This window comes from Cynara cardunculus, assembly GCF_001531365.2.
Source record: "Cynara cardunculus var. scolymus isolate 2C chromosome LG 3, CcrdV1, whole genome shotgun sequence".
Classification (NCBI taxonomy): Eukaryota; Viridiplantae; Streptophyta; class Magnoliopsida; order Asterales; family Asteraceae; genus Cynara; species Cynara cardunculus.
The window spans coordinates 28813314-28824092 of record NC_037530.1 but is presented as its reverse complement, the minus strand read 5'-3'; the positions used below and the strand labels follow the sequence as shown (position 1 = coordinate 28824092).

General features: G+C 39.3%; 1 protein-coding gene across 1 annotated transcript in view; it reads left to right on the top strand.

Annotated features, from left to right (window-relative positions):
• The window catches only part of LOC112509498 (exocyst complex component SEC3A-like), a 60580-nt gene continuing 49801 nt past the window's right edge, over positions 1-10779 (top strand). The window contains exon 1 of the mRNA XM_025114481.1: positions 1-353. Within this exon, the coding sequence (XP_024970249.1) occupies positions 176-353 (178 nt within the window). The 5' untranslated portion in view covers positions 1-175. The remainder of the gene's footprint in view (positions 354-10779) is intronic.

Genomic DNA, 10779 nt, shown 5'->3' with positions numbered 1-10779 from the left:
ACAACTTGTATCCGTACATGTGTCGCAATGATTCTTGTGATGTGAAGAAAACGCTATTGAATGGATCTCCATCTCTCTGATTGATTTTGCTCATGAATTCTCTCTTCAGAGAGATATCGAAAGATTTGAAAAAGCTTATGACCTTCAGGGAGGAAGGACCGACAGTTGGGAAGAAATGTCGAGATCGAGAACCGAGGATAAGGAGCTCCGGCGAGCGTGCGAAGCCGCAATTGAAGGCACCAGACAGAGGATTATAATGGCGATTCGTGTTGCGAAAAGCAAAGGTGCATGGGGTAAAGGAAAAATAGGCAAAGGTCAGGGGATGGCTAAACCTAGGGTTCTTGCCATCTGCAGTAAGCTCCCCACCACTTTATCTCTATTATATACTTTAAATTATAAACTACCAACACTATCAATCTATTCATAGCTGTATTGAGTCAGGAGCAAGTGGTAGCATTACTCATTTGTGACCAAAAGGTCACGTCAGCGTCTTTGTAAAAATTCAAGGGAAGATTTCCCTCACCCACCCTTAAAAAGCGTAGGAGCCTTGGTGTCTTGGGGCACCCTCCATTGTTCACTCTTTCGTGCACTTGGCAGGCCATCATTGAACTGGAATAATTGGTTGTTACTACTACTTGTTAAAATTAATGCTTTTGGGAACTTCTAGTTCTGATAAACTCGGAATTTGGTTGGAGATATTGATTGAACGATTCATCATGATGTACTGTACTAGATTTTATAGTTCGTCAGTAGTAGAAGTGGTTAACCTGTAAATTAAGAGAGGAATCAATGAAAGTGCTTTGTTAACAGTGATGTAGTTCGATGATTGTTTTCATCCTCCATGAGTTGATGGGAAGAGGATTAAGGTATTGACTATGGAGGATATGGCTTATGAGAGTTGAATAAGGAGAGTTCTTATTCCATTGTACATCGAAACAATATGTTACAAGTAGCTTAAATAGGCTGAAGCTATTCTAGGAGAGACTAATACAAGGGAAGCACTAATTAGAGAATACAGTCTAGACCCTACTAGAAGATTGAGAATCAATCTACTTACAAGAAAATGGTTACCAAATAACTCTAAGATTATAGGCCAACACTCCTCAAGTTGGAAGATATTGATCGTGTCCAACTTGTTAATCAAGAATTCAAATTTGTTGCCGAACAATCTTTGGTGAAGATATTGCTGCCTGATGATTGACTGGGATATGGAGAATGCAAACTCTTCCAGAATTGATCTTTTCCGTGGTAAAGTGTATCAATCTTTACATGTTTGTTCTTTCGTGATGGACAGGCTTGTGAGCTATGCTTATAGCTGCTTTGTTATCATAATACAATGTCATAGGTAGAGAGATATCCATCTTGAGTTCTTTTAGGAGTCCGAAAATCCATCAAAGTTCACATATACCTTGTGCTATAGCAGGAAATGCAGCTTCTACATAACTTCTTGGAACAACAATTGTTTTTTACTCTTCCATGCAAGTCACTAGGTTTCCATACACTAACATGCAATACCCAGTTGTTGACTTCCATCTTTTGGACATCCATCTAGGCATGGGAATGGGGCGGGGACCTCAATCCCCATCCCTGTCCCCGATTCCTCATCTTCGTCCCCGTCCCCTTCCCCTTCCCCGTCCCCATCCTTGTCGGGGAATTTGATCACATCCCCATCCCTAACGGGGAACGGGGATTTTTCCCCCGTTTATGTAAGCTATTTTAAATCAAACATGTAAGAGACCACATATGTTTAAATCTCACATATTTCCAATAATCCTAAAACTAAGAGGGATTTAATTTAATACAAAGGAGATCACAACATCCCATAATAATTAATAACCTAAAACCAAAAGACATTGAATTCAATCCAAAAAAACTTAAGGTCACACCTGCCTCAACATATCGAGTAATATAAAGAACCATATCGAGTAGTATCAAAAACACATTGAGTAATTGTATTTTGACTTGACCTTCAAAATATTACATCCTAACGTCCAAAAGAAGTAACAATTTAGATTCTAAACCTAGTTAGGAAATAGGAAATCATGAACTACCAATTTAGTTGAATTAAATAATATGTATATATCTATACTATCTTATAAAGCAAATTTAACAAAAGTCTTCAAGTCTTAAAATACTAAATGATCAAGATACCCTTTATATCACTTTTTCACCCCCTCTCTCCTCACATACACTCACCCCCTCACATACACTCACCATCTCACAACCGATTTTTTTTTTTAAATTATAATTTTAAATTTACACTTTATACCCCTATAATTAGTTAATTAATTTACTTTACGTCATTTACTTTTAAATGTTTCATTTTAAACATTTATCAAATTAATATACATAATTGTATATCAATTAAAACATGTTTAAAAAATACATTCTTATTTTAACAAGTTACACCATTATAATCGTCTCGTTAATACCTTCGAAATGAGTCCAATATTGAATAGTTTTTGACTTGATTATATTATTATATATTATATATACTGTGAAAAAATATTTTTAATATTTACGATTTATACTTTTATAGTTATTTATTTATATATATATATATATACTATATATTTTGGGGTTAGGCTGTCCAAATTGCACTGTATAATATGTTCTGAATTATTATGTTCTTGGGTTTTTTTGAAATATATATATACATGTATTAATTCAACCTTAATCTGAGTTTCTGGACAAGAAAGAGGGTAAGCAGTTGAAATTTCATTCTAAAACCCATCTTTTTTGGTCTTTTCATGACTTATGATCTGTCAAATTTGTAGTTTTCTTTATTGGTTTTGAGTGTTTATCTTAAAACTCAAGTTTCTTGGTTCTTTGCTCTTGGTGTAAATCGAACACATTTGTGGAGTCGTTTAAATATGTTGGATTTTAAATATATTGGATTTTAAAATGTCATACAATTTTTTTCATCGATAGTCTGTAATTGGAACCATAACTCTTATTTATTCAAATTGTATTAATATGTAAAGACCAAGTATAACATATATCATCGTTAAATCTTATCTTATAAAACCAGTGGAACTTCAAAATCGTTAAAATCCATGGCTCCCGCCTCATTGCGCAGGTACACAACTAGTATATATATAATTCATTAATTAATATATATAATGTGTACGGGGCGGGGAGTGCGATACCTATCCCCGTCCCCATCCTCGGTTTGGGACAAACGGGGATCCCCGTCCCCATCCTTGATTTAGCAAGGAATCCCTGTCGGGGCCCATTCCCATGCCTACATCCATCCCAATATGAGTCTATGAAGATCTATATTCATCGACTATCTCCTTTTTTGAAGAAAAAATGTTTTCCTGGAGTTGTTTTTAGGTACTTAGGATCCTGAAAACAACCTACATGTGAGAGTTCCTTGGAACATGCATAAATTGGCTCACACGACTTACTGCGAAGGCTATATTGAGTTTTGTGTGGGAAAAATAAATTAGCCTCCCAACAAGATAAGATACTAGACAAGACACCGGTATCTCCTTTTATTCACAAGTTCTCCTTCGTGATCATTTTGACATTAGAGTCGATTGGAGTTGCAATGGTTTACTCTCTGTCATGCACGTTTATTTGAGAAGATGGATAATGTATTTATGTTGGGTGATAGAAATACCTTTCTTGGATCGAGCAACTTCCATGCCAAGGATGTATTTAAGAAGACCAAGATTTTTGACCTCAAATGTCTGAGCCAATGCCTTTTCAATTTCTCAATCTCAGCCAAGTTGCTACATGTGACAACTATATCGTCAACATATATGATTAAGATTGTAATCTCCCCCTTACTTGAATGCTTGTAGAACAAAGTATGATCAGCTTGTCCTTGAATAAATTCAAGCTTCTTCATCGTCTCTCCGAACTACTTGAACCAAGCTCGCGGTGATTGTTTAAGTCCATGAAAAGACCTCTTGAGGCACACTACTAATCCCTTATTTTTCTTGTTGTGGAAACTAGGTGCTATATCCATGTACACTTCTTGACATTGAGCTGATATAGAGGCCAATCTTGATTAACAACAAGGGACATGAGGACCCTCAGAGTATTGAGTTTGGCTACTGGAGTGAAAGTCTCCGAGTAGTCAACTCCATATGTTTGGGTAATCCACGAGCAACTAACCTGGCTTTGTATCGATTGATGCTTCCATCTGCATTGAACTTGATATTAAACAACCACCGGGCTATATTTTTCTTGTCTTTTGGTAATTTCACCGGGGACCAAGTCTCATTCTTTTGTACGACTGTCATTTCTTCGGGAACTACTTGTTTCCAATTTGAAGACTTGAGAGCTTCATGGACATATCTTCGAATCTATGAAAATTGAAGTTTAGTGATAAAGGCTTTGTAGCTTTGAGACAATTTCGCATACAAGTGTTGCTTGCCTTTCCTTAGAGCTATTGGGAGATCCACAACTCCTTTTGCATCATCCTTAGAATCATTATTTGTTTGAAGAGGAGCATCATGGTCCGTATTGACTCTGTTTGCCCCCCTTAATCTGGATCTCTTGGTTTAGAATTTTGTTCAGCTTGAAGCACTGGAGCAGATCGTACCACATGAGGTTTCTTGCGACGAGAGTAAATCTATATCGCTTGTGGGTTTTCGGCCGGATCATCTGCAGCCGAGATACTTGTTCCAGTGCAAGTAACATAATGAGTTGTGTGGTCAATGATTGAGTTTGGAATTGTTGTGGTACACTCCCAAAAACAAGCTTCACCTATATTCTCCTCTTGAAGTGATGGTTTCGGATACAAGGGGACATACTCAACGAATGTCACATCCATAATGATGAATAGTTTTTCTTTCTTACAGTAGAGTCAAAACATTTGTATTCTTTATACATGGTTGAATATTCAAGGAAGATACATTTGATTTCCCAAGGATCAAACTTAGATGTTAGATCGATTGTGGTTATGAATGTGAACACTAGGCACCACATACAGACACACGAGTTTGGAAGTTTATTGAGAACAGGTGGGCCAAGATAGGATCGTAAGAAAACTAGTAAAGGTGTTTGGAACTTAATTTTTTTTGATGGCATTTGGTTTATAAGATACGCGACATCAAGAATGGCTTCCCCCCAATAGTATTTAGGAACTTCTTGTAGTGAAAATTAGGTTATGAGAGATTTCTAATATGTGAGTTTTTCTGTTCAGCCACCCTATTCTATGGAGGGGTGTTTATGCATGAGCTATGATGAACAATACCAATTCTAGAGATATGATTCTAACACCTCATTAGAGTCTTCGCCCCAGTATCACTTTTGAGAACTTTGATACATGCATTAAATTGTGTTTTAACCAGGGCATGAAAGCTTTTGAATGTGCAAGCAGTGTCAGAATTTTCTTTCAGTAGATAGATCCACGTCATGCCAATGTGGTCATCATTTTTTTTGAAAGGCAAAATTTAATTACGGAAAGAGAAACAAAAAGTTACAGAACAAAGCAAAGAGGCCAAATTATGCAAGAAGCAGAACGCCAAGAAAAACCAAAGAACCATCTACAAAAGATAAAGGTCAGAAAAAAAACCAAAGGGAAGACCCAACCTAAATCCGAGAATAAGACAACCTTTAATTATGCCAATACGAGCCACTCAACCGCTCCAACCACAAATGCTTCATGCTCTTAGCCCTGTTTGAGATCCAAAGAAAGGAGGTCGACTGGATTCGAAAGACAGCTCACTCAAATCAATCCGAGCATCCCTTTCAAAAACCAAAGAATTTCTCTTCCTCCACACGATGAAAAGGGAAGACCAAATGACTGCTTCTTTCGCCGAAGCTAAGGCAGACACACCACCGCTGCTACCAATATCCGAAATCAGCTCCTCGATCGACTGGATTCTAGACTGGAAATTCCCACCACACCAAGAAGAGACTTTTTCCAACAACTGAACAGTAATCGGGCAATCCAAAAAGAAATGATTAAGAGATTCCACATCACTGTTGCATTTTTAGGGCAGAGCCTAGAGTCTAAATCAAGGCCCCTATCGTGCAACACTTCCCTCACCGGAATTCCTCCCTTACACAACCTCCAAACAAAGACGTTGACTTTCTTTGGCACTAAAGAACACCAACATGTATTTCCAGCCCCATTGCAAGTGCCCAACAACCTATTATCTATCAATTCCCTCAACTTTTTCAGAGTAAAGACCCCAATTGCATCCAAATCCCAAACCCACTTATTGGTTCCATTAGGGTTGATTGAGATAGGTTGCAACAGCCGCAAAAAGATCCTCAAACTCTCGGCTGGCTCTACTCCCAGGGCATCTATCCCAACTCCACGGCCAACCTTCTACCCAGTTCCAAAGGGCCTTTGGCCTACCGGTATGTGAGTCCTTGGCTTCCTAGGAGGTCGAGGGTTCAAACCTTACCGAAGGATAGGAGGGTGTGTGAGTTTATTTGTTCTATTTGTCGTATATAAATATTATATACTTAAAAAAAAAGAACCTTCTACCCAGTTGGACCAATTTTGTCCTGCAACTTCGCCTCTTTTACCTTTTCTAAAGCCCACAAGCGAGGAAATCTACTTTTAATCTACTATCCTCCAACTATCGATCCGGCCAAAAATCGATATCTGCCCCATCACCGGTATTTCTGCTAAACAAATCCGAGAAAATTCTCTATTTCTCTTATCACCTTAGTCACTCCTCCCCAAGCGCCCCCAAGCATGCCCCTATTATCTCTACCACCAAAGCCACCATCTCTATCGTAAATGCTATAAATAGTTCTACGCCACAACGCTCCACCCTCCGTTTTGAATCTTCAAAGCCTTTTTCCCAACAAAGCCAAATTGAGCGCTTGAATACTCCCCACCCCCAACCCCCCCAAATGAGAATCACAAATTACACTATCCCAGCGAACCGAGGAAGGATAGACCTGTTACCCCACCCCAAAAGAATTTCCTTCTAATCTCTCAAGGGTTCGCATGACGCCTATCGAGGCACGATACAAGGAGAAGAAATACAAAGGTAGACTGTTCAACACGAATTTAATTTGCGTGGGTCTTCCACCCATCGAAATAAGCTTTCTAGTCTAGCCGCCAAGTCTTGATTTTAGTTTCTGGATAACTGGCTGCCAAGATAGTTCTCGAACCATCGAGGCTTCTATCTGGAGGCCTAAATACGTGAAGGAAAGAGATCCGTGGTCACAATTTATAATTGTCGCCTCCTCTTCAATGGATTTATCATCCACCCCAATCCCATACAACTTGCTTTTCGAGGGGTTTATTCTAAGACCTGACGCTGATTAAAAGCAAAGGAGTAAAGCTTATAGGTTTTTAAGGTTTGCTCGACTCCACTTCCAGAGAAATGAGAATCGTCAGCGAATTGAAGATGAGAAACTTCGACTTTGTCTCGACCCACCTTCACACCTTCAAAGAGTCCCTTGGACTTTGCTTCTTCCATAACAATATGCATCCCTTCCACCGCAATAAGGAAAAGGAAGGTGATAAGGAATAACCTTGTCTTAACTCTTCATTTCAAGGTTGAACTCTTCTGTAGGAGAACCGTTCATCATAATAGAGACGGATGCCGATGAAAGGCAAGTGTTGATCCATTTACACCGTCGTTTCCAAACCCCATTTGTAGCATCAAATCTTCCAAAAACTTCCAATTGACACAATTGAAAGCTTTTTCAAAATCAGCTTTACAGAGAAAAGCTTTATGATCAGCCTTTACAAGAAAGTAACCGAAATGTCTGCCACAAGAATGTTGTCTGCGATACTTTTTCCTTCAATAAAAGCCATTTGAGTGTTGGTTATTACCTCACCTATTGCTACTTTTAGCCTTTTCGCCAAAGTTTTTGCAATAATCTTGTAAAGAGCCCCAATTAAGCTAATGGGACGAAACTCGTTGAAGAAAATCGGGTTATTAACTTTGGGACCCAGCGTCAAAAACGAAGAATTGCAGCCTTTGTTTTACCTCTGTTTATCCCAGAACCAATCAAAAACATTCATCACATCAGTTTTCAACGTGTCCCAAAATACCTTGAAAAACTTGAAACTAAAGCCGTCCGGACCTGGTGCTTTCGATCTCCTCAATCCTTAATCGCCAACCAAACTTCAGACTCCGAGAAAGGGACTTCAAGTGCTCCAGCTAAGTCACTAGACAAAGTTTTTGATTTGGAACTGAAAAACTTAGGTCTGAGATTGTCCTCCCTGTCCTTGAATTTGTAGCAGAAAAAATTGAGGGCCTCTTCTTTTATTTTTACAGGATCTTCAATCCAAACCCCATTACACATTACACGAGCTGTAGAGTTTTTGAGATTCTTCACTTTAATAACAAGTGGAAGAAAGCCTTGTATTCATCACCTTCCACAACCCACTTAACACGCGACTTTTGCTTCAACATAAGAGTGTGCTTCCTCTCCAAATCTAACCAACGCATCCTAGCCCTACTCCATTCTTTAAGCTTCCCCTCCTACAGGTCAGATTGCTCGATAACTAACTCTAGCTCAAAAGCTTTGCTCTTGAAAGCCTCGATATCGGAATTAAGGTCCCTGAATTTTAATGTGCTCCATTCTTTGATCAAGTTTGACTCTCTTAAGTTTGTCTTTAAATACCTTATCGGGGTCCGAAGAGTGGATCACAAAACACCATGATTTAGTTACTAACTCTCTGATGCTGGCATCCTCTAACCAAAACATTAAAAAACCTGAAAGGTTTTGCTCCAAATTCTCTATTTGAAGGCTTTAGAAAAATTGGACAACGATCATAGAGTTTCCTCTCTAATCCTACCACAGATAGCTTTGGCCACGAGCAATTGAACTTCTTGTTATTCAAAAAATGGTCCAACTTGCTAAACTTCTTTCTTTTGTCCCCGACTCGAGTAAAGCGCCTACCACCCATTGGAATCTCGATAAGCGCTGCATCCTCAATAAAATAATAAAATTATTGAGATTGTCTGTTGCCTTTTGATTGAAAACACAATTCTTCCTTTCCCCCGCTTCTCTAACTTCATTGAAGTCTCCAAAGATGCACCAGGCCACATCTAAAGAGTAAATGAGACCAGATAAGTCTTCTCATAAGTTTGATTTTTGTCTCATGTCGTAGGGCCATAAACATTGATGAATCCCACCCTAACATCTCCTTTCTTCCATTTTCCGACCACACCTAGAAAACCATCGCCACAGAACGCTTTATTGCAAGAAAGTTTCGATTTATCCCAGACCAAAAGAATACCCATAAGCCCCATCTGCAGGTAACTGAGCGAATTCATAATCTTCACATAACTGAAATTTAGCCACCAATCGGTCATCGAGGAACTGGACTTTTTATTCCTGAATCCCAATCATGACAACTTTGTTTGCCACACAAAGATCTTTCATCCAATTAACTTTACCTGGGTTGTTCAACCCCTTGGCATTAATCGAAATTATCTTCATTAGACACGGAAAGAAAACGACCCAGCTCAAAGCACAACCACCTAAAAAGGTTGGCTGCCACCACGATTGTCCCCGTTCCAAGAAAAACCCACCTTAGCTCCCACCTTTCTCACATCCGCTGATTGCAAGGAATCCTCCGAAAGGTTCTTTGAGGTGTTGCTTCCAGATTTTTCAGATTGAGAGGTCTGTTTGGAGTGCGATTGAGATGGCCTCCCTTTCTTTCAAGTAGAAGCCATCATCTTCATCCTGATTAGCTTCCCACCAGACCCCATTAATTCCCATCGATTCAAGGAGGGAACTCTTCTTAACTCTTGGTTTCCGATTATACACGAAGTGACATCTAGGAGCAGATTTAATAATTTTTTCTGGATCGATCTTTGACTTTGGAGAAGAATTAAGGATTGATCTGACTTTAGAATTGTCAAGGACGCTAAAATTGCTAAGATAGGGCTCATCTTTTTTGGACAAAAACTCCACATCGTGTTAACTAAGGATTGCTGATCGCAGGATAGAGGGCCCAATAACCCATTTGAAATTTGAACGAAAAAGGAGCCCTTGACAACTGTTTCTTGCGACCCCTCGTCTATCGAGTTTGGGAACATGCAACACTGAGTGCAATGTTAGTGGATGTGAAAGCAAGACATATTCTTTTCCAGCTACTGAAGTGATAGAACCATAAAAAATGCGAACTTTCTGAATGCATGAGCAAGGTGTGTAGCTAGACAACATTTGTAAAGCTTCTGTCATATGGTCCGATGCTCCAAAATCTACTATCGGTTCATCATGGGGAATTGCATGAGAGCTTAGAGTAGCTAGAAGTATCATTCGGGGCTACAGTACATGTGATGCTCTGAAGTTGATGAGGACGAAGAGGTAGCAAGGGGATGTTTTTAGTTGCTCAATTTGTTCGGCTGAAAAAGAAAGATTTCCGGATGAGATGACAAAATTATCAGCATGGCACACCTTTAATTCACCTGTTTGATGTGGGTTCTCGGGACGACCATGGAGTTTCCAACAAGCTTCTTTGAGATGGCCCACACGTTTGCAAAGCTCACAGCATTGGCGAGTAGATTTAGTGGTTGGTTGTGAGTTTTGGAAAGAAGGTGGTTGATCACCATGGGTGGGATGAGGGTACTTTGTCACAACAAGAATAATGGAGTCCACGATTGATTCTTTCTCAGGGCCAATCATGACTTCTCGATGTGTCTCTTCTCTGCGCACCTTAGCAAACGCTTCACGGAGATTTGGAAATGGTTGCGGCTTAACGACCACAAAGCATCGTCTAATCGTGGCGAGGGATCATATAGGAAGTCAAACACCCACTCCTTTTCCACACTTTTGAGTATAAATCTTGGCATCAGCAGTACACTTCCACTCATTAGGGTAGAACAAATCTAG